The sequence below is a fragment of the Pan troglodytes genome, chromosome 2 (assembly GCF_028858775.2).
Source record: "Pan troglodytes isolate AG18354 chromosome 2, NHGRI_mPanTro3-v2.0_pri, whole genome shotgun sequence".
Taxonomy (NCBI): Eukaryota; Metazoa; Chordata; class Mammalia; order Primates; family Hominidae; genus Pan; species Pan troglodytes.
The window spans coordinates 123,215,243-123,239,711 of record NC_086015.1 but is presented as its reverse complement, the minus strand read 5'-3'; the positions used below and the strand labels follow the sequence as shown (position 1 = coordinate 123,239,711).

Below are 24,469 nucleotides of genomic sequence, written 5' to 3'. Positions count from 1 at the left end.
ATTTTTTTCTTCTGGCCACCATTCTGGCTAGAGTCTCTAGTACAGAAGAGATAAATGCAGATAAATGCTTACTAGAAGAGATAAATGCAGACATTCTTGTTCTTGCTCCTGATTTTAGTGGCAAAGCATTCAGTCTTTCATCTTCAAGTGTGATGTTAGTCTTGGGTTTTTCATAGATATAATGTTATCAGTTGAGGAAGTTCTCTTCTATTTCTAGCTTGTTGAAGCATTTTTATGAAAGGGTGTTGGATTTTGGCAAGTGCTTTTTCTCTATTGATTATGTGGTTTTTGTTTTTATTAAAATGGTGTTTTATATAAGTTGATTTTTGAATGTTAAACCTACCTTACATTTCTGAGATTAATCTCACTTGGGTCATAGTGTGTAATCATTTTTATATGTTGCTAAACAGTACTTTGTTAAGAGTTTTTGCATCTATATTCATAAGGGATATCGATCAGTAGTTTTATTTTGTTTTTGTTTTTCTTGTCATGTCTTTGGTTTTAGTATCGGGTAATACTGGCTTCATAGAATGACATTGAGAAGTATTCCCTCTGCTTCTGTTTTTTGAAAGAGTCTGTGAAGAATTGGTTTTAATACCAATTAATAGGAACTATTTAGATAAACAGTGTAGAACTGATGTATGCCAAGGAGTACAGAGTATTTTAAAGACTTGGTGTTAATAGCACAGTGTGTGTAGAGGAGATACAAGTAGTTTGAAATTGCTGGTATATAAAGTTGGGGTAGTGGGGATTGTAGTGGAGATGAGGCTAGGAAAGTAAAAGTGGGTTCATATATGATTAGGTCAAGGTCAGCCTCCTAGTATAAAAATAATTTTGTTGTCGTTGTTCTTTTTCAATTAGATGAAAACCCCAAATTACAGAAATGGTACCTTGATCAGGTTGACAATATGCAATTCTCCCCTCTTTTCCTCTCTCTTTATCTTACTACATTATGAAAATTACTGATAGAAGTGAATTTTATTCAGTGAAATAAAGTGATTACCTATCTAAGTTCGCTTGGTCTATCTTCCTTAAAGTTTTATGTTGATGTCTTATTAAAGTGGTTTATTGATTATCTGGATGAAACTTGACTGATGAAATGCTAACATTTTCAATGGAGTATGACCTAGGAAGTGAATATATAAGTAATAATAAAGCTCTTGAGTTGGAATTATCGGGACCTCCTCATAAAGTATAAATGTTACTGACAGCAAATGAGGTGGTAATTATCATCTGCTCAAAAATAATCTAGGAGTTTCTTTTGAATATCAGTTGTCATCTGTTTTTATGTTATTTTAATATTTCAGCAAAACTAAAATGTTATTACATGCATACTATATAAAAAATTGAAGTAATACAGAATGGAGTAAATTAAAATGAAATATTTTTTACCCTAATCCCTAAATTCCCTAATCCCACTCTTAACAGATATAAATTTCTTATATGCATGTATGAGCACATATATTATATGTAAATGTAGTAATAACATATGTATTTTGGAACATGTTCCCTTTTTACCAACAATACAGTAATAGGGCTTTTATGTCTATATGGACAGACCCTGCAAAGTTTCCCCTATTGTTAAGATATTATATGGTACATTTGTTACAGTTAGTTAATTATTATAGTTTATTCAGATGTCCTTAGTTTTTGTCTAAGGTCTTTTGTTTATGATCCCATTTGAGATACCACATTACATTTACAAAGTATAAGAAAGAATACCACATTGAGGATCCCTCATTACAATGTAATGAGATGTTAGTGGTCTTATCTTACTTACCTGCATGGCAGTTTCTTAGACTTTCCTTGGTTTTGATGATCTCGACAGTTTTTTGGAGTACTGGTCAGATGTTTTGTAGGATGCCTCACTATTGGAGTTTGTCTGCTTTTTTAATGATAAAACTGGGGTTACAGGTTTTTGGCAAGAAGACAACAGAGAGGTAAAGTGTCATTTTCATCACATCATATCAAGGACACATACTGTCGACATGCTTTATGAGTGCTGTTAACTGACTTTCAACACCTTACTGATGTAGTGTTTAGTTTTCTTGACTGTAAAATTACTCTTTTCCCCACTCTTTCCATACTTTATTCCTTGGAAGGAAGTCACTATGCAGAGACTACACCTAAGGTGGGAATTATGCCCCTATACTTCTTTTCCTTAATGGTGGAGTAGCTACACAAATTATTTCGATTTATTTTGTGTAAGAGACATGTCTCTTTTCCCCCATGTATTAATCTATTTAGTCATTTATTTCTATCAGTGTGGATTTGTGGGTATTTATTTTATTGGCCACATTGTCCCAGGTTTGGCCATTGGGAGTTCTGTCAGCTACCTCCTGTGCTTCTTGTTTGTTTTTTTGTTTTTTGTTTTATTTATTATTATGGTTATTATTTTTAAGAAGGAGTCTCGTTCTGCCTATCAGGCTGGAGCGCAGTGGCTTGATCTCTGCTCACTGCAACCTCTGCCTCCCAGGCTCAAGTGATTCTCCTGCCTCGGCCTCCCAAGTAGCTGAGATTACAAGCGTCTGCCACCATGCCTGGCTAATTTTTTTATTTTCACAAGAGACGGGGTTTCACCATGTTGGCCAGGCTTGGCTCAAACTCCTGACCTCAGGTGATCCACCCACCTCGGCCTCCCAAAGTGCTGGGATTACAGGCGTGAGCCGCGGCGCTTGGCGGCTCCTGTGCTTCTTTAACATACTATCATGTGGGCTTTTTGTTTTATTTTAAAGCATGTTTTTGTTTTCTGGCATTATAAGATAATGGCATGCAGATGTGTTTTTAATTTCTTGCTCTTCACAAATTTTATGCATGCACGAGCGTGTACACACACCGAATTGTTTTCATAGATGTAATCCCTAAAGTGTCATTGCTGAGTCTAGTTGGGGGGGCTCTATGTCTTCACTTCTGAATTAATAACCCATTGCCTGCCCAATAGATTGCATGAGTTTGGACTTTCACAAGAATTGTTGTAGTTCATATTGGATGGTGATCTATTTCAATACTTAGTTTTCTCAGATTGAATTTTCTTTTCTAGTTTGATAGATGAAAAATTGTGGCTTATCGCTATCTTTATTACATTTCTTTAATTATGAGTGAGGCTGAGCATTTTTCTACAGTTTTGTTGGCCATTTTTATGACCATCTGTTAATGCGTATTTCCATATTTCCTTTCTTGTTTTTGTTTGTTTGTTTTGCAGGGGTTGGGGTGGGCAACGGCATGATTTCGATCACTGCAACCTCCACCTCCTGGGTTCAAGCAATTCTCCTGCCTCAGCCTCCAGGGTAGCTAAGATTACAGGTGTCTGCCACCAAATCCAGCTAATTTTTGTATTTTCAGTAGAGGCAGGGTTTCATCATGTTGGCCAAGCTGGTCTCAAACACCTGAACTCAGCCTCAGCCTCCCAAAGTGCTGGGATTACAGGCGTGAGCCACCATACCCAGTCTATATTTCCATGTTTTCTGTTTGAATACTGGTTTTTTCTTGTTGACTTCCAAGTACTATTTGTGTTTTAAAGAAAAACAAATCAGGCTTTTGTCATGTGTAGCAGAAGTTTATTTATTTGTTTATTTGCCAAATTGTCATGGTTTTTTTTACTCGGTTTGTGTGAGTTTTTTTTTCTTAAGGTAGTATAGATGTTTTACAGTTCTGTGTAATCAAATTGGCATTATTTTTCTCCATGGCTTAGCTCTTTTGTCTTCCAAGATTTGCAGAAATACCCATGTTTTCTTCTGGCACATTTATTATTTTTCTAAAAAAAAAAAACCCTTTGGTAATTTTGGTGTTTATTTTGTTTTAAGGTGTGAGATAGGGATGAAATTTGCCTTAATCGTTGTATGCTAGGTGCCTACCCTTTCCCATTTCCTTCCCACAACCTCTCAAGCAAAAAGGTATTCTCTTACCTTATCCACACACTCTTTACTATTAGTACTATATTCTCATCTCTAGCCAGCCTGGCATACCCATCAGAGAAAAGATAGCTATTTTGGAGATTTTTGCCAGTTGGAATGCCCAGTCCAATTCTGATGAGAATCCTGGGTTACTGTGATGCTGCATTTGATGTCTTATTGCTGGGATCTCTAATATGTTGTATTGCATTCCATCAGATTTTTTAAATTATATCATGATTCTATTAAAAATGTAACCTCAAGTCATTTTATTTCCTTGACCTCAGAAGTTATCTGGAGATAACACATCATACTAATGTGTTTTCCAAAGGTAGGATGGAGTTATCTCAGCTGTTGTTGAGTTGTTGTTACATGTGATCAAAATTTTGTCACTTAAATTTCTTACTCAGTGTGTGGTTTTAATGTGGAGTTCATAGAAAAGTGGTTATCAGTGATTAGAGAATAGTTTATTAATAAAATTAATAACTAGGAAAACTGAGTCATAGAAATACTCCCTAAATTATACATTATGTAATTTTTTTGGAAGTTTCTAAGTAAGATCCACTTTGCATAATAGCAGATTCCTTTCAAAGGACTTCTGGCATTGACTCTTTTGCCAGTTTTTTGGAAACCTAGTATCAGTTATTTGAGGTTAGTAGACTCAGCGTTTTCAGCTCCTGCCTCCCAAATGATACTGTGTGTTCTATTTAGGGTTTTTAAATTTTTATTTTATTTTTTTATTTCTTTTTGTTTTGTTTTGTTTTGTTTTTTTGAGACAGTCTTGCTCTGTCACCTAGGCTGGAGTGCAGTGGCACAGTCTTGACTACTGCAACCTCCGCCTCCTGGGTTGAAGCGATTCTCATGCCTCAGCCTCCTGAGTAGCTGGGACTACAGGTGCATGCCACCACGCCTGGCTAACTTTTGTATTTTTGGTAGAGACAGGGTTTCGCCATGTTGCCCAGGCTGGTGTTAAACTTCCGGGCTCAAGAGATCCACCCACCTCGGCCTCCCAAGGTGCTGGGACTGCTGGCGTGAGCCACTGTGCCCGGCCTATTTAGTTTTTAAAGTTTACAATTTGTGAGTATTCTAGCATTGTGTCTGAGAATCCAAAGGAGATAGATTACATTAAGGAAATAGCAAACCTGAGATGTTTCAGAAAATTACGAATGCTAGAAATGCTGAATCCTGGTCTTCTCAAAATATTAGCATCTTCAGCCTTCTTAATTATGTTGTAGCAAGAAGCTTCAAACAAAACCGTACTTTGGAACTGCAAAAATACTACTGTTTTCCCTACATATGGTGTTTCCTAGGGATGGGCACTGTCTCCTCGGGGTTATTCCCTGTGGCTATTTATTTTACATTAGAACATTTGTAAATTTAACAAGAGCATTTTTTGGTGCCTTCATATTTCTCATAGTGTAGTAAATTAGATTGTTCAGCCTATAGCAGACATGCTTTCATTAGCCTTCCTTTGATGTATTCTGCTGTGTTAATATTATGAATAAAATATGTGGCCAATAAAGGGATATCACTACTTCCAATGCAGCATGAGCTATACAAAGTAGAGTGGAATTATCTTCATTGATTTGAACACAATACTTTTGTAGCCTAATGTTGCATGATGTTTTTTATTGGTTGCATCTCAGTGTTTTTTCTTTTTGAGTTCTGTTCAATTACACTTCTTTAATTTCCAGATGTATTACTGTCAAGTTTGATCTGGAGTTCCTCTGTTCTCTCATTCTCAATAATACATTGACACTTTGATTTTAGTCATAGGGCCTTTGTTAAATTTCATATTGCGGGTTTGGTCTATCATACCAGCCCAAGTTCTTTAAATTTTTATTCAATGTTTCATTTTAAGCCATTCTTCTAGGTCTGTGTCAATCTTAGGTGGCTGTGTTGAAATCAGAGGTTATAAATTGACAGCCAAATCTATCCCATGATGTGTTTTATTTGACAAGCACATTCTGTTTTTTTTTTTTTTAAACTAGAATGCTTGTAGTTAGTTAAGTTTTGTACTGTGTGATTTACCAACTGTTGCCCCTTATTGCGTTACACAATTTGGCTTCACACTTTTACATATGTTGCTTAGCTGTTGATGGCATTTGCAACCTGTAATAAATGAAATCATTTATAAAAATTTTGAGACAAGGGAAGGACAGTTTATAGTCCTGTAACTAGAAATCTCTGTTGAACTTGGCATTCATCTTTTAATCTTACATATAGTTTAAATATATAAAATTAAATAAGTGTGTGTGTGTGTGTGTGTAGGAGACAGAATCTCACTGTGTCGTCCAGGCTGGGTTGCAGTGGTGCCATCACGGCTCACTAGCCTTGACTTTTGGGGCTCAAGTGATCCTCTCACCTTAGCCTCCCGAGTCGCTGTGACCACAGGCGTGCGCTGCCAGGCCTGGCTAATTATTATTATTATTATTATTTTTTTTTTTTTGAGGCAGAGTTTCGCTCTTGTTGCCCAGACTGGGGTGCAATGGCGCGATCTCAGCTCACAGCAACCTCTGCCTCCTGGTTCAAGCCATTCTCCTGCCTCAGCGTCCAGAGTAACTGGGATTACAGGCATGCGCCACCATGCCTGGCTAATTTTGTATTTTTAGTAGAGATGGGATTTCTCCATGTTGGTCAGGCTGGTCTCGAACTCCAGACCTCAGGTGATCCGCCCACCTCGGCCTGCCAAAGTGCTGGGATTACAGGCATGAGCCACCATGCCTGGCCAATTTTTTGTTTTTTTGTAGAAATGGTGCCTCCCTGTGTTGCCCAGGCTGGTTGTGAACTCCTGGACTCAAGTGATCCTTCTGCCTTGGCCTCCTACAGTGCTGGGATTATAGGCATGAGCCACTGCGCCTGGTTCAGCCTTTATATTCTTAACTGTTAGTATGATTGTTTAGCAAATGAAGTAAATTGGAATGTAGTGGTATACACATCTCCAGGTTGTTCATAATTGTATAATGATTAATTTTGTAAAATGGATCATTAAAATCAAGAAACTTTGTGATTGAGTAATAGTTAAAAAAATGGTTTTGACATCTGTGTTAATGACCTTTCTAATACCTGAGACTCACCATTCTTTGAATTCTATTTAATACAGCAATCCTTTTCACACCAATTGAGCATTCTGTTAATTTGTTCTCTTTATTAGACCTCATTTACAATGGGAACTGATTGTTTCTGAATATTGATCTCTGCATTTTTTTCTTTTAGCCTTCAGCATTACTCTTGTTACCCCTAGTTTTGCATATCATCTTATCTCTTACTTTACAAGAAATAGGATCATCACACATAACTCATTCAGCTTACATTTCTTTCCTTTTCCCTAATACCTAATCACTTATTAGATTTAAAGAAAAAAAGATACTATTTTTTTGAGGATGAAAATAGCTAAAACTCGAGTCTTTATTGTGTGTTAGGTAATGTATTTAAAGAATTTCACATTGATGATTTCTTATAATATCATGACAGTTCTTTAAAATAGATACTGTCATTAGCTCTATATTGCAGATGAGGAAACTGATGCTTAGGTTAAATAACTTGCTCATAGTCACATAACTCCTAGTAACAGAATTGGGACTTCTATATAGTTTTATGTGACTCATGCTAATCTTACTTCTTAATTACTATGCTATATAGTTTGTCTTTGTCCTTGTTTCTTCCTTCTCCTGATTTTCTAGAATCTTGCTTCTTATCCCTTTTCCCTCTTTTTTTTTTTTTTTTTTTTTGATATGGAGTCTCGCTCTATCTCCCAGACTGGAGTGCAGTGGTGTGATCTCAGCTTACTGCAACGTCTGCCTCCTGGGTTCAAGCGATTCTTCTGCCTCAGCCTCCCAAGTAGCTAGGACTACAGGCACCTGCCACCACGCCCGGCTAATTTTTTGTATTTTTAGTAGAGACAGGGTTTCACCGTGTTGGCCAGGATGGTCTCGATCTCCTGACCTCATGATCTGCCCGCCTCTGCCTCCCAAAGTGCTGGGATTACAGGCGTGAGCCACCAAGCCCGGCCTTTCCTCCTTTTTTATAACTTTATTCTACCTATGTCTACTTAGCTTACAAATAAATTTGGGTCTCTTTTAGCCAGTAAAAAGTGCAAACAAAAGCCCAGCAACAATGTTTCTTTGACTTTTGCTCCCCTTGAGTTACCAACTCCCAGTTCTCTCCTTACTTTCATCACCAGAGACTTTGTGAGAATAAACTGAATTAACTACCTCCTATTCCTCACCTGCCACCTGCTCACTTGTGAACCCAATAAAGCTTGATTGCTACTGGCACCATGGTCTGAAACCTCTTTTTCCAAGAGCATCACTGAACCAAGATACACCAAGATATTGGGTATAGATCGAATAACCTCTTTTTAGTCCTCATCTCGTCTGCTATTGAAATGCTTCACAGTTTCACCTCTCACCCTTATGGAAATTTCCACTTTGAATCGTCGATGCTAATCTTTCCTTGCTTTCTTTTGCCTCTTAGTTTTTTCTTCATGTTTGCTAAGTCCCCTATGTTGTCTGCTTCTTAAATTTAGTGTTTTTCAGGATTCCATACTCAGTCCTTTCCTTACTCTCCAACTCTGGGTGGTCTTCTTAGGTGAACAAGTCTATTCTCATGGCTTCAGCTATTGCCTGAATCTCAAGCTGTACTCCACTCTTGCTTCCTGAGTTTTGCCTTGACCTCTGTTTGCAACCACCTATGTAATATAACTACTCAAAGTGTTCTGAGATTCATTAAGTAAAAGTTCAAATAATTTTTCCTTCAAACCTTTCTACTGTTTTTGCTTTCTGTGTCTCATCGCCTATTTGGTTGCCCAAGCTTAAAGACAGTTAAATTAATCCCAATCTCTTTGTTTCTTGCATTCTCTATTAGTCTCATGTTCAACTAGCCGGCATACCTACCCTACCTTCCCCCTGCTTTAAAAAAAGTCCCTATTGCCTTATGCCCTGATTCAGCCTTTGGACTCTTGTAGAAGGTTTCCAGCTGCTCACCCTGCATTCATTCTCACTTTCCCAAGTCTCCTCTCCATACGCATTTTCCATAATACTGTTTGAGTTAAAACAGACATGTCAGTTTGTAATCTAATTTTTTTCTTCAAGCTTTATTGATATAATTGAAAAATAAAAATGTATATATTTACAGTGTACATGATTTTTATATGTGTATACATTGTGAAATATGTAATACTACATTTTTTAAAATGCCCATTGCCCCTACACTTAATTTAGTCAGCAAATATTTACTGAGTACCTACTGTGTGCTAGGCACTATTCTACATGGAGATAGAGCAGTGAATAAAACAGACAAAAGCCTTTGCCATCATGGAGCCTTGTCTAGTCAGAGGAAGCAGATAAAATGAAATAAACTATGTGGTTATACAATGGTAAGAGTCATTTATAAAGTGGGGAAGGCAGATGGGGAATGTGGAGGTGGAGGAATGGGTTGTAATTTTAAATGGAATGATTAAGGAAAGCCATACTAAGAAGGTAACACTTTTACCAAAGATTTTGAAGGAGTTGAGACAAATGAGCTTTGAGCATGTCTTGGGGGAGAACATTCTAGGTTAAAGAACTAGAAGCCCTGAAGTACAGAATCCCTGAATCTGAAAATGTACCATATGTGTTCAAGAAATAGCAGGGAAGTAGCTTGGGTAGAGAAAAGTAAGCAGTGAGGACAGCAGTGGAGTAGAAGAATAGAGGACAGAAATAATGAGATGGGTGTGTAGTACCTTATAGACCAATGAGGTAGAGTAGAAGAGATACAGTCTAACTTGACTTGATTTTAGTTGATAGTAGACTGGAAAGGAATAAGGGTAGAAGCAGACCATTTAGGAAGATATTACAGTAATCCACGTGAAAGGTGATAGTAGCTTGGACGAGGGTTCTACCAGTGAAGATGATGAGTGGTTGGATCCAGATAAATTTTAAAGGTGGAACCATTCATATTTCCTGGCATTTGGATATGAGGGTGTATGTGTGGGTATAGGTGTGTGTGTGTGTGTGTGTGGAAGTGTAAGAGAGAAGGGGCTGGGAGTTGATTAAGGATGATTCTAAGATTTTCAGCCAGAGCAATACCAGATACACAGTTGGATATACTAGTGTGGAGTTGAAGGGCAGAGGTCTAGTATATGTGTATGTATTTATATATAATCAGTGTATAGTAGTATTGAGTCATTAGACTGGATGAGATTATCAAGGGGGAGTGAGTTTAAAGAACAGAAGAGATCTGAGGACTAAGTCCAGGGATCTTCCAATTTTTAAGAGATCAAGGAGAATAGGAGGAAGCAGAAATGGAGAAAAGAAGAGTTGTCTGTAGGGTAGGATGAAAACCAAAAAAGTATAGTGTCCTATGAAGTGAAGAAGGTGCTTCAATGAAAGGAACGTGATTGACTTTTCCAAATGGTAGTGCCAAGTCAAATAGATGAGAAGGGTAACACGATGACTGAAAATTGGCTTTGGATTCAGCAACAAGGATATTGTTCATCTGGAATAATTTTGGCATAGTGGTAGTGAAATTCTGTTGGAGAAAGTTTTAGAATAGGAGGAGAGAGGAACTGGAGAAAGTCAGCTTAAGGAGAGGAGGCAGAAATATGGTGGTGATTAGTGTGGTTAGAGATAGTTTTTTTTTTTTAAGATGGGAGAAATATAGCAAGTTTATGTGCTGATTGTAATGTTTCCACACGGAATAATTAATGCAGAAAGACAAAAAAAATTCTGGAGCAATGACCTTGAGTACAGGACCATTTTTGTTTTTGCTTTAACATGTAGTGATGTTTGCCTTAGGAAGGAGCTGGGTTAGCTTATCTCTAGTTACAGAAGTAAAATAAGAGTATATGGAGATAGATGCTGGTAGGTTAGTGCTTGTAGTGATGCAAGCAAGGTCATCTGTTGAGGCTGAGGTTAGAGAAGGAGTGTTAGAGGTTGAAGAGGAGGAAAGAAGAAATTAAGTGGTCTGGAAAAGTGAATGGACCAGGAAAGTGTATAATTATTGCTGGACAAATTGATTTTAGACAAGGTGTGGCTCTGTCACCCAGACTGGAGTGCATGGCATGATCTTGGCTTATTGCAACCTTTGCCTCCCAGGCTGAAGCCATTCTCCCACCTCCTTCTCCCAAGTAACTGGGACTACAGGTGCACACCACCACGCCTGGCTAATTTTTGTATTTTTTGTAGAGATGGGGTTTTGCCATGTTGCCCAGGCTGGTCTCAAACTCATGAACTCAAGCGATCTGCCTGCCTCAGCCTCCCAAAATGCTGGGATTACAGGCGTAAGCCACCACACCTGGCTAACAAATTAAATTTTGATGATGACTTGAACATGACACCAGTCAGCATAATTAGAGGTTTCTTTGCAGCCATGTTGAGCTCTTTGGTCGTAGACATGGACTGGGCAGAAAGCTGAACTCAACCAGGGTTGTGGAAAAACCACAAGCTTTTTCTTAGATATTTTTGGCTTTGCGGGCTATCTAGTCTCTGTCACAATTACTCAGTTCTGTCACTGTAGTCCAAAAGCAGCCATAGACAATACTTAACTGAATAGGCATAGCTCTGTTCCATTAAAAGTTTATTTTTAAAAACAGGCAGCAGACTATTCCTGTTGTTTGTTAACTCTCGTGTTAGAGAGGATAATGATGGACCATGGAATTTAAGCAGGCTAAGAAGGGAAGAGAGGAGAACATAAGTGTGTGAAGTGTAGAGAGAAGGTAGTAGGGTCAATGGCATGATGTTTCACTATTTCCTAATCTCTGCTCTACTCTTACATGACCTTACGTTTTGAATATAGTTTTCTCTCTCTGCGTGAAATGCTCCTTTTATACGCAGTTTAGATGTCATCTCTTTTATACTTTTATTTCCTCTGCTGTGGCCACTGATAATATGGAAAATGCTCAGTAAATGCTGAAAATTGAAATTCTCCACTTCAGTTTGATAGGTAAGATTATTTCAAATTGGGAGATTGTGAAAGTTTGTTTATCCACAGTATTTCCCACTCAGTAGCCAAGTCTATGCTTGAACATGGTGACTCTCAACTTTGTTTTCTGCTTCAATTTACCTGATACTGGCCACATGAACAAGGTAAGGGCAGTGCCCTGCTCTTCCTTCCTACTTGGTGCTTAAGTTAGAATGCCTTTCTTTTTCTCCACTGGTGTTGTTGAGTTGGTGTCTTTATGCTGCAGAGCATGGATATTTAAGCATAGGACCTGTAATGAGCTTGTGAGTATGGTAACACGTTGCCTTATAGGTTATTTTTTTAAATTTCAGTTAATTATAGAAGACAAGTGATTGTTCTATCAGTTATATACTATCAGGTAACTATAAGATCTTTTTGTGTGTGTGTAGGTTAGAGACATTTTGGACTGTTTAGTCTGACTTTTCATATTGTAGTTGAAGAAACTGAAGCCTAGAGATGCAAGTGACTTGCACACACCAACTAGCAGAGCTAGGGCTAGAAATCCATGTTTCTTAGTTTCAGATTCAGTACTCTCCCTGCCACCATGATACTTATCTTAATAGGATATGAGGACATTGATTATCAGCCTAGAAAATATTATATTTTATGACAGGTGATATCCTCTAAAATCATGGTAACCAAAATAATCGTTTAAATGTAATTGGGAATCTTAACAATATTGAAATGACTATTTTTCCCCATTGAATTATTAGTAAAAAGGTGTGATTGACTTGTTTTATTATTATGGTTATATTCTGAAGTAATTTTATATAATTAAAAGTGACACATTAATCTTTAAAAGTCCGAATAAGTAAATATCTAGAGAATTTACTCTAATTTGAATATTTAAAGACCAGTTTCTAATCTGTTTTGTTTTTTGTTTTTTTAATAAACTCTTTCAGAAAGATGAGGTCTATCTTAATCTGGTGCTGGACTATGTTCCGGAAACAGTATACAGAGTTGCCAGACACTATAGTCGAGCCAAACAGACGCTCCCTGTGATTTATGTCAAGGTATGTAAAAACATAACAATTTTCCATTTTAGAAAACATTTTTTATGAACCAAGGAGAGCCTCTTTTATGTTTTAACTATATTATTGTATTTAATACTCAGGGAGAAAAACTGTAAAGTAGGTATTGTTGGAAATTTGTTAAATCCTTTTACAGTTTTAAAATGTGAATTGTGCACCTTTTGAAGTTTTATAACTCAGATAGTAAAGATATTCTGGTAAATTACAGTGAATATTTTTCACAGACATTTATAGATTTTATTTCTGCTAGCCACAGTACATTTTAATTTAACCTCTGATATCTTTATTGTGCCACAAACCAAAATAGGAGCATATCATATAAAATTGTAAAATATAGTTATAAATATGTTCAAATTCATTTGTTCACAGATGCCATTTATATATTTTTTAGCATCTGTAGCTGCAGCTTAAACTGTTGGCAATTTTAAATATGCATTGGGTGTTGTTTATTTTTTGGTATCTAATATCAATGCCATCTTGTTTATTTCCTAGAACTCGTGGCAGAATGGCTAGGTATTTATCTAGCATAATTTGTATTAAAGTTGTGGTTAGTTATTAGTAACAAATTATTAACTATGGCATTGTGAAAACTAGTAGTTAAGTTTGAAAGTTCACATATCTAAATACAATTTTTAAATTTAACCCTTTATGGAAATGACTGTAGAAAATAAAATGGCATTGACTCTGAATGTCTTATGGTTAGAGTTTTTGAAGTCTTGTTAAAAATTTAAGCTTCACAATAATAAAAGGGTTACCAAAGTAGGACCATTAATAATAGAAGTTCTTTGGATGGATTTTGCATAAGCTAATAATAATAATAATAATAGAAGTTCTTCAAGTACTTTTGTTAGCTAGATTACTTTGGCAAGGAGTCATATATATATATAGTATATATAATATACACTATATATTGTATATATAATATATAAACTATATATACTACAGTGTATATTACATATTTATATATAAACTATACTATATGTAGTGTATATCATATATTTATATATAAAGTATATATATACTTTATGTATAGATAAGGATGTTCTTTTTTATTTTTCCTTCCTTCCTTCCTTCCTTCCTTCCTTCCTTCCTTCCTTCCCTCCTTCCCTACCTACCTACCTACCTACCTACCTACCTACCTACCTCCTTACCTACCTACCTACTTCCTTCCTTCCTTCCTTCCTTCCTTCCTTCCTTCCTTCCTTCCTTTCACTCTGTTGCCCAGGCTGGAGTGCAGTGGCACAATCTCGGCTCACTGCAACCTCCACCCTCTGGGTTCAAGCGATTCTCCTGCCTCAGCCTCCCAAGTAGCTGGGATTACAGGCACACGCGACCATGCCCAGCTAATTTTTGTGTTTTTAGTGGAGATGTGGTTTCATCATGTTGGCTGGGCTGGTCTTGAACTCCTGACCTCAATTGATCCACCAGCTGGGACTCCCCAAGTACTGAGATTACAGGCGCAAGCCACCACGCCCGGCCAGGATATTATTTTTTTAAATGTAATTAAATTACCATTGTCATACCTATGAAAATAAATAGTATTTCATTAGTGTCATTAGATACCCAGTTTATATTTGCCTATGACATAATTTTTTAAAGTTTATATTTTTGAATTGGCATTCAGTTAAGGTTTATATACTGTGATTGGCTGATGTGCCTCTAATGTTTCTTTTAATCCATAGGTTCTCTTTTTCTCTCTCTTGAACTTTGTTGCTAAAGAAACCAGATCATTTGACCTGTACTTTCTTGGTCTGGATTTTGCTGAATTTCTGTAATGTAATTAGTATGTTCTTTTGTCATCTATATTTCCTGCAAATTGGTGGTTAGATAACTGATAATTAAATATATTTTTGGTAGTCAGGACCACTTCATTTGTAGTATTGAGTGCTTTCTGAAGGAAGAACATAATGTCTTTCTTTTCCTGACATTAGTAGCCATTGATGATCACTGCCTAAATTCATTAATTCATTAAAGGTTACAAAATGTTGATAGTCTACTGTTATTATTCCTTCTTAATTTATAAGCTGGAATAGTTTCATAAAGAGAGATTTTCCCATATCAACTATTTGTGCCCTGAGATATAGTTTATATAAAAAGACAGGAAATGTATTTGATCCCTTTTCTTTATTTACGAAAATTTATAATAGTCAATTCCATAGCATCCTCCATAGGTACCAATGAATGAGGTGTTTTGTTGTTTGTTTTAAAGTATCTTATGTGAGTCTTAATAATATTTGACAGTTTCCTTGCTTTCTAACATGACAAAGTATTCCAAGTTCATCTTACACATTTCTTCCTCAGACTTAGAATCAACCTTTTCTTCAAGAAGACCTTGTTCTTTTAGTGGGAGGTGGTATTTAGAGACCACAGTCTGGATGCTGGAGGTGCTAATTGTCACGGGATTGGTTATTGTTTCTGGGTCTTTTTAGTGAACAGAGCTAGGAAATATGTGGGTAATTTTCTCAGATGTAATGCATCTTCTTTTTTTCCAAAAATAAATACACCATGAGTTCATACTGATACTTTCAAATAAAATCGATGAGTTTTTACTTAACTGTAATAATCTTATATTTGTATTTCCTTTCTCTTACATTGAAAATTTCATTTCTCAATGATAGTAGTATAATTAATAACTTATTCTACCCAGCACCCTACATAACCGTCTTAGAATAACAATTCCAACACTAGGACCACCAGCTAAAAATAATTTAAGATCTAAGCACAGCTCAGTTTTACCCATTAGATCCCATTAGGGATGAACAATCAAATTTCTCTGTTCTAAAGAAACACTGAGGTCAGGCACATTGGCTCATGCCTGTAATCCAGCATTTTGGGAGGCTGATGTGTGCAGATCACCAGAGGTCGTCAGGAGTTCAAGACCAGCCTGGCCAACATGGCGAGACCCCACCTCTACTAAAAAATATAAAAATTGGCTGGGCATCCTGGAGCACACCTGTAATCCTAGCTACTCAGGAGGCTGAGGTAGGAGAATCACTTGTACCTGTGAAGCGGAGGTTGCAGTAAGCCAAGATCGTGCCACTGCACTCCAGCCTGGGTGACAGAGCAAGACTTCATCTCAAAAAAATTGAATAATTCCTCTCTGTGTGATGATGTTCCATTAAGCATTTGTTTGTTTCAGTTTACTTTTATTATAGATTGTGGTTTTCTAAATTTTTAAATAAAATTTACTTTAAAATTCATATAAAATATTTATACATAGTTCAAAGCAAGATTGACAAAACAAGGTATGTTCAAAGAAGTTTAGCTTTTATCTCTGTTCCCTCTGCTCTGTTCCTTTCCTCTACCAGTGTTAAGTATTTTTTAAGTGTTCATAATTTATCCTGCCATTTTTAAAATAAGCAAACATGCAGTTATTCTTACTCTTTTTATATAAATGGTTACATAAGGTACACATTTTTCTCTTTTTTTTTCGGTTAAAAATATGTCCTAGAGATCAGTCCATATTTTCATATGTGTGTGTGTGTGTGTGTGTGTGTGTGTGTGTGTGTGTGTGTGTCACCTTCTTTATGGCTACCATATTAGTTCATCATGTGGCTATATTCTAGTTAATTCACCCAGTGACCAATAATGCACATATTGTTTTCCTCTTGTTTTTTGTTGTGGTTTTTTTGGTTTTTGCTATAGTGAACAACCCTGTGCACTTACGGTATTTTTGCCAGCAAATAGTTGAGCTAGATATCTGGCATCCTGTATTTTAAAAAAGAAAATAAAATTATTGTACATACTGAAGTTGGCATACAGAGAGAAATCTAGCACTCCTTTCTTTCTCCCCCTTGTGGGAAAAGGGATGATTTTTCTTTTCTTTTTTTTTTTTTTTTTTATGTAACCACAGTGCTTTCAGAGGCCAGATCTATTGGCTCTGGGCATTATTCTTTGGGGACATCGATCCCTTTTATCTGAAAAGATAAAAACAGTGTCTGGAATTGATGAGTTATGAGTTGATCTCCTTCACGTAGTCATTCTACATAGTTTTATTGTAATCCTATTGTATGAAAAATGTTAGATTGTGAGAGCGATATAAAAGTAGTAAATGCAAGTAACTCTTGCCTTCATGTACCTCATCATCTGATAAGGACTTGTTTGGCATACATGTTACCAGAATGGCAACTGCATTTCTTTATAATTGCCTTTCACTTTTTCTGGGAGAGTTGAGTATTTTCTATGAGTAATACACAGGTTAAAAACTGAGCACCTTTGCTTTTCTGATGAGTATATTTCAGAACTTAAGTAGGTTTTAAAATGCAACTCTAAAACAGATGACTGGCAAATCATTGTTGTGAACTTAATTTTTTTTTAATTGAAAATACATGTTTAAGGACAGGGTCTGATCACACAAGAGAGTTGGATGCATTTTTTGAATCATAAACAAAATTGTTATTACTTGTTTTAACATGTATTCTATTGTTTTATTATTTTATTACTTCAGATATTATGGCACAGAGAAGAGGGCATTGGATTTGAGTTAAATATAACTAACTGTTCAAATTGTGTTCAACTGCAAAGTACATTCCTTTCTGTGATATTTTGTCCTGTAACTGAAGCATAGTAATTGTTTTATGGAAATGTTAACAGTTTTGTACCAACTTTGAATAAAATGAAAAATAAAAAAAATTGTTTTCATTGAACCTCAATATCTTCTGTAAAAATAGGGATAATGTGTATCTTAGAGTGGTTGCAAGAATTAACTAAACAAATAGGCAAATAGGCAGAAATGCTTTTCTTGGTTTGGCACTTAGTATATGTTAAATCTGTTATATTTTAAAGTGTGTTAATTATATTTGAGTTTCTAAGAATTAATCATTCTAGTCTTTTATTTAGCCACCAAACTGCTTTTGTTTTGTTTTGTTTTGTTTTTGTTTTTCTGAGAGAGAGAGAGAATTTCGCTCTGTGGCCCAGGCTGGAGTGCAGTGGTGCATTCTGGGTTCACTGCAACCTCTATCTCCTGGGTCCAAGCAATTCTCCTGCCCCAGCCTTCCGAGCTGGGATTACAGGCGTGCACCACCAAGACCGGCTAATTTTTTGCATTTTAGTAGAGACGGGGTTTCACCATGTTGCCCCCAGGGTGGTCTCGAACTCCTGAGCTCAGGCAACCCGCCTGCCTTGGTCTCCCAAAGTGCTAGGGTTACAGGTGTGAGCCACCGCGCCCGGCCTCCACCAAGCTATTTAATGATTATATTTTACACCTTTATTTAATAAAATATGGCAGAATACATAAATAGTAATTGAAAGAGAAGCACTTACTCAAACCACTACAGAATATTGTGTGTGTGTGATATTGAGCAAGTTGCTTAATCTCTCTGGGCCTCAGTTATTTTATATTTAAAATGGTAATAATATTAGTACTTATTACATAAGGTTATTATAAGGAGTAAGTGAAATAATACACATAAAACAGTTAGAACAGTGCCCAGCCCATGATAAGTTGTTTTTCTGTTCTTGTTTTTGCTATCATTCTAGTCTAGAAAGCCTCTCAGCTTTCTTATAAATACACTTTTACAAAGTGAAATAACAACAAATATATAATATTGCATATTTCATTCTTTATCTTGACTTTTCTAGATAAACTTTTCAAAACAATGAAGATAGAGTAGATCTTTCAGATGAAAGAATACAGTAAAAAGACATCTTAAAATTAACCTCATTTAAACGATTAAGCTTTTTTTTTTCAAAAAAAAAAAGAAAACTCGTTTTCACTGATTCTTGCAGACCTAGACATTAATACCCTGACACAATAAAATCTCTTTTTTTAGTAAATTTATGCCTATGAACTCAGTTTCTTATGGGAGGTTATCTTTTTAGTGGTAATGAATTAAACTCCTACAGTAAGCTTTAGGACTTAGAAATGGATTCTGTGAATGATGGTACAATAATAGAACTATGAAGTTTTTAAAAAAATGTTATATGGATACCTAAATGCCTTAATTTTAACTTTGTTGGCAAAATGCTGACCTTATAAAAGATCTTATCTGTACAGTTTATATCATGCTTCATTTTAAAGAAAACATAAACTTTTCCAGCTAATAGTTCACATTAACTTCAAGGATGTACTAAAATTCAGCTGTCTGCAGTTTTCACCATGCTTCTTAGAAGGAAAGTAGGTTTCATGTTAACTTTAATTAACCTAAACCTTAGCAGTAGCTTTTAAAGATGGTGCCATTTGTCAATGCTTCATTAGACTTTTAAGTATCTTTTTTTTTAATTGTTTTTTTACCAAGATATTTATTATCTTTGGTTTGACTCATTTCAAAAATTCTGTCCATGGTGTAACTTTGGGGTACAGGTCAGAAGGTAAACAGCCAGAAAAGTTTAAAAGTGAATCAGAACACTGACCTTGAGATAAACAGAAGGTTTAAATTATACTCTCTTCGTCCATGAAGTTTCTCTCTCCTCCAGTCAAGAGTCTGATTCTTTACTCCATGCAGACCCAGTTTCTCAGTGTATCTTTTTGGTAAGAAAACTGAGAAAGTCTTCTCTTTTGAAAGATGATGTCAATAGTCAGGCATCTGTTTTTGAATGTCATTTTGAATTATACTTTTTCTGAAGGATATTAACAGGAAGAACGGTGATGCTACTAACAGGGTTATTGATGTCTTGATAGAGCAGTGATTACAGATTTTCTCAGTTCACATGAGTTTTCCTAGACCACTGTATCAATCACCTTGGAGGCTGACATCTCAGAAGAATATTCTAAAGATCACACTTTGGAAATACGTTTACATTCAGCAGCATGCTCTACTAGAAAGAACTATAAACTTAAAAATCAGGAGACCTGGTTTCTGGCCCAAAGTTACTTATTATTCATGATTTCGGGTGCCTCTCTGAGCTTTTCATTTGTGTTTTAAATAAAAGCCCATCTTAGCAGGCTTGTAATGTGAGATGTTAGTAAAATTAAAAGTTATAAAGCACATTGTAAAATTTCCTTCTTTTGAGTTATTAAAGAATGATGCGAATAGTACATATGGTTAATGACAGTTTAGCTAATTCATATAGAAATAGCTAATTAATACAGAAGTGACACAAAACTTGTGAAAGGAAGATTGAGTGCCAGTAATCCATAGCATTTCACCTGTTCTTTTCTGAGAATCTGTTACTTTATTGACTGCTTAAGGATTCTGATTTGTTTAGAATAGGAAGTATTTAATTAATTTCTACTATCTATTCCAGTTGTATATGTATCAGCTGTTCCGAAGTTTAGCCTATATCCATTCCTTTGGAATCTGCCATCGGGATATTAAACCGCAGAACCTCTTGTTGGATCCTGATACTGCTGTATTAAAACTCTGTGACTTTGGAAGGTAAGCTACTGTCCCTCTCCCTGCCCCTTCCCTTTTCCCCTCCTCCCCCTACTATCTTCTTTTAAATATATTCCTTTTGCAATATCAGCCTAAACACAGTAATTCTTATTCAAGAAGTATAAACTAGTGCAGCTGTGAGAGTAGTTTTGTTAGTTTCTGTCAAAATTATAAATGTATATACTCCTTCATTTAACAATTTAACTTTTAGGAATTATTTCCTTAGGAATACATATTTACAATACAGTGTATATATAGGGATTTTTATTATAGCATTGTTTATAAGCATCCATTAGTAGGAAAATGGCTAAATAAATTACGGTACATGCAGAGTAATACATGCAACCATGAAAAAGAATGAGGCAGCTCTCTGTGAACTGAAAGGGAATGATGTCTAGGAAACATTAAATGAAGAAAGCAAGATCAAGAGTATGTGTATTGTATGCCACCTTTTATGTTTTAAAAACATACAGAGTGTGACTATATATATATATGTACACACACACATATATACACAAGTACATGTGTGGCTTATTTCTGAAATGGTACGTAATCCATAATATTTGATTGCCTGAGAAAGGATCTTTGGGAATATAATGTAGTTGGGAAACTCACTTTTTCATTGATTGTATTTTAGTATTGTTTGAATTTACATTAGGTATATATACTCCTTTTTCAGTAAGAACTAAATTTTTTCAAAATATTGATTATTATACATTCCTGTGTATCTTTTTAACTTCACAATTAACCTCAATTCAGGGATGAGATAAAAAACAATGCAGTGTTTTCTTCATTTTCCTCTATAATTTAACCTTTTATTCCACCCTTTTTCCTGCAAATTTCATCAAACTTGCTGCTTTTAAAAGCTCATTTCTTGGTAATATACTGTGAATTTGTAATACAACTTTATTCTTTCCATTTTCAGTTTTCAGTACTTTGTGCCTCTCTGATCTAACCTTTTAACATGTAGTCAAGCCTACATTCCCATGTAACTCAGGCAGTTATCTCGCTACTTCCTCACTGGTGTAATCACCTAATCTCTCTCCTCATGGTCCCTAAGACATCTTTACATAATTTGGATTCTCTCCAATTTAATTTTTTCACCCTTGTTACAGATTCTTTTCACCATAGCTCTATAGATAACATACTGCCCCACACTTGTTGATACCTGTGTTCCTATCCCTTTGTAATACTTTTACATCAATTCACAGTTTAAATTTGGGGTTTAACATAGGATATGTTTTCCACAGGCTTCTGTTGAGACAGATCCTTTAAAAAATAAGTAAATCTGTTCTGTCATGAGTTAATTTTTCTTAGTCTCACAATGTGTCCTCTTTCAGACCGTCCTCATTTTACTGTTTTCTAATTTCAGATGACCTATCACTTTGCAGGCCATGACTCTGTTCCCTGAACTATTTTTAAAAAGGGTGAAAGATAGTAAAACTCTTACCTGGTGTTTGAAACAAAGCACTGCTACTTGTCTATAGGAAAAACTGCCCAAATCAGATATGTTTTATTGTTAATGGGGTGTCTTCACCATTGAGAGTGACTGACTTGGTAGGGACAGACTGAGACACCAAGGTTAGAAGAGCTTCTGTTCTCATATAGTGTCAAAACACTTGGTACAGCCCATTCTCTTGGGACATAAAATAGCTTTATTCTGATAAATTTGGAAGAGGGATTTCGCTTGTTTGATAGCTCATTTTTATAAACCCTCTGATTTTTTTGTTTTTAACAAAATTGGTTTGGTCAGATGGAGTTTGGGAAACACTTTGGACTGTACGTTATCAGATTGGTAATTTGAACAAAATACTATTACTTTCTTCTTATTTTTTTACTAGATGAAAAGGGGCCAAAAAGTAGCTAAAGAACTAGTTGGGCTATTTAGGAACGAAAAGCTAGATGTGATCACAATATTGGGAAGTAGTTAAAACCAGTCTCCTCTGTAAGAGAGGCTGCTCCGTTTTTGTAGCTCCATCAGGTAGTGAAAAAACTTCAGGCTACAAAGCTTGGGTATTAACGTTTTGTCTCGTAATGAATTTTCTGAACATAATTAGCATCTATCTTGTTAATTAAAAAGCATCCTTTAGAAGATATAACAGTCTCCTATCAATTATGCTGAAAACTAAATGTCATAATTTTCATGCAGCCTAAAAACAGGGATTAGTATTTATTAATTTATGAAATGGTTATTGTATGTCAGTACTTGGGGAGAGGGTTAAAAAACAAACTTCAAAACTAGTGATGAAGGAAAAAGAAGTTAAGGTTAGAGTCATCAATGACTAGAAATAAATGGAAGAAAAGAAATCCCAGTCATTGAAATCCTTGTGACTACTTTCATCTGTCTTTACCCTGATTTTCCAGTACCTTTACTTTTTTTTTTTTTGGCACTTACTGTTTTACTGTTTTGATTTTGTTGCATTTTGTCCCTTTATTTATCTTTATTATTAATGTATGTCAGAATGGCTGGCTTCTACAGCAGTTTATTTTATTCTGTCTTTGGATTATCTTGGGCGACATCTCAAAAGAAATTAATTGTAATTTATTATACTTCATATTTAAAATACATGCAACGAAGTATTTTAGTAGGAAAATTGGAATAAGGAAACATGCAATTAAACTTACTATAGCAGAGTTAGAATTTATAGGCAGTGAATCATTTCTGCCCTGAAGTTGAAGGGCCTGTTTATAATTTATTGGGTAATAAATGTTTATGTGGTTAATAAATTGACCAAGATATGGAAAAATAGATTGAGTCTATAAGCCTTGAAATATTCGCCGTGAGTCAGAAGTCAAAATGCAAGACAGTGGCCAGTTTCTCACCCTTTTTAAAGAAATACATTGGGTGAGGAGTATTCATTCTTAGAATCCATTGTCATGCTTTTTGGTGGGGGAGGTACCTCTTTTCTGCCCTTGCTTCTTTGTATTTTAGAGGTGGAATTTGGGGAACAGAGGATCAGAAGAAATTCAACACTTATCCTTTTTTGCTTTTGGTGCCTTCTTAGGTGACAAACACTTTCTTTAAAAATTGCTATTCTTTTTTGCAGAGCAAGGTGATAAAATTGTAAATTTCTTTTGTCAGAGATAGTTACAGTTTACATTTTCTTTTTCATATATGATTCAAATGATGTGGATCTTATAAAATCATTTGATACTGTGAAAGGGTAGCAGTCTAGGTTCTTTAAGGTTTAGATTTAAAGAATTTCTGCTTTTTATTTTTATTTTTTTTCTGTTAGTGCAAAGCAGCTGGTCCGAGGAGAACCCAATGTTTCGTATATCTGTTCTCGGTACTATAGGGCACCAGAGTTGATCTTTGGAGCCACTGATTATACCTCTAGTATAGGTAAGTACAAATCTGAATATAATGCTCATAATTATTAATTGCTTCTTGATTTTGGTAATTTAGTATTACTGATCTGTACTTTTATTTCCATGGAAAGATGGATATATCCCATAATGTTTTTTTTCTTAAAGCTTGAGATGCAAACATGTATAGGCATACCTCATTTTATTATACTTTCCAGGCACTGCTTTTTTTTTTTTTAACCTCTCAAAGGTTTGTGTCAACCCTGAGTCAAGCAAGTCTGCCCACACTAGTTTTATAAGAGCATGTGTTCACTTCATGTCTTTGTGTCATCATGTCTTTGTGTCACATTTTGGTAATTATTGCAACATTTCAAACATTCTCATTGTATCTGCTATGGTGATCTATGATCAGTGGTCTTTGATGTTACTATTGTAATTGTTTTGGTTTGCCACAAACCACAACAATATAAGACAGCAAACTTAATCGATCAGTGTTGTGTATGTTATGAATATTCCACCAGCTGGCCATTCCCCATCTCTCTTCCTATCCTCAGGCCTCCCTATTCCCTGAGAGACAACAATATTGAAATTAGGCCAATTAATAACTCTGCAGTTGCCTCTAAGTGTTCAAGTGAAAGGTACATTTTTCACTTTTAATCAAAAGCTAGAAATGATTAAGCTGAGCAAGAAAGGCATATCGAAATTGTGCCACACAGTTAGCCAAGTTGTGACCACAAAGGAAAAGTTCTTAAAGGAAATTAAAGTGCTACTCCAATGAACAGATGAATGATAAGAAAGTGAAACAGCCTTATTGCTGTTACAGGGAAAGTTTTAGTGGTTTGGATAGATCAAACCAACCACAACATTCACTTGAGCCAAAGCCTAACCCAGCAAGGCCTGAACTCCCTTCAATTCTGTGAAGACAGAGAGGTGAGGAAGCTACACAAGAAAAATCTGAAGGTAGCAGAGGTTATTTCATGAGGTTTAA

General features: G+C 35.6%; 1 protein-coding gene across 4 annotated transcripts in view; it reads left to right on the top strand.

Moving 5' to 3' along the window:
- The window catches only part of GSK3B (glycogen synthase kinase 3 beta), a 272,442-nt gene that overhangs the window by 158,611 nt on the left and 89,362 nt on the right, over nt 1-24,469 (top strand). For all 4 annotated transcript variants that reach the window (XM_016941724.4, XM_016941721.3, XM_016941720.3 and 1 more), the window contains exons 4-6: nt 12,734-12,844; nt 20,048-20,178; nt 23,412-23,518. In XM_016941724.4, the coding sequence (XP_016797213.1) occupies nt 12,734-12,844; nt 20,048-20,178; nt 23,412-23,518 (349 nt within the window). The remainder of the gene's footprint in view (nt 1-12,733; nt 12,845-20,047; nt 20,179-23,411; nt 23,519-24,469) is intronic.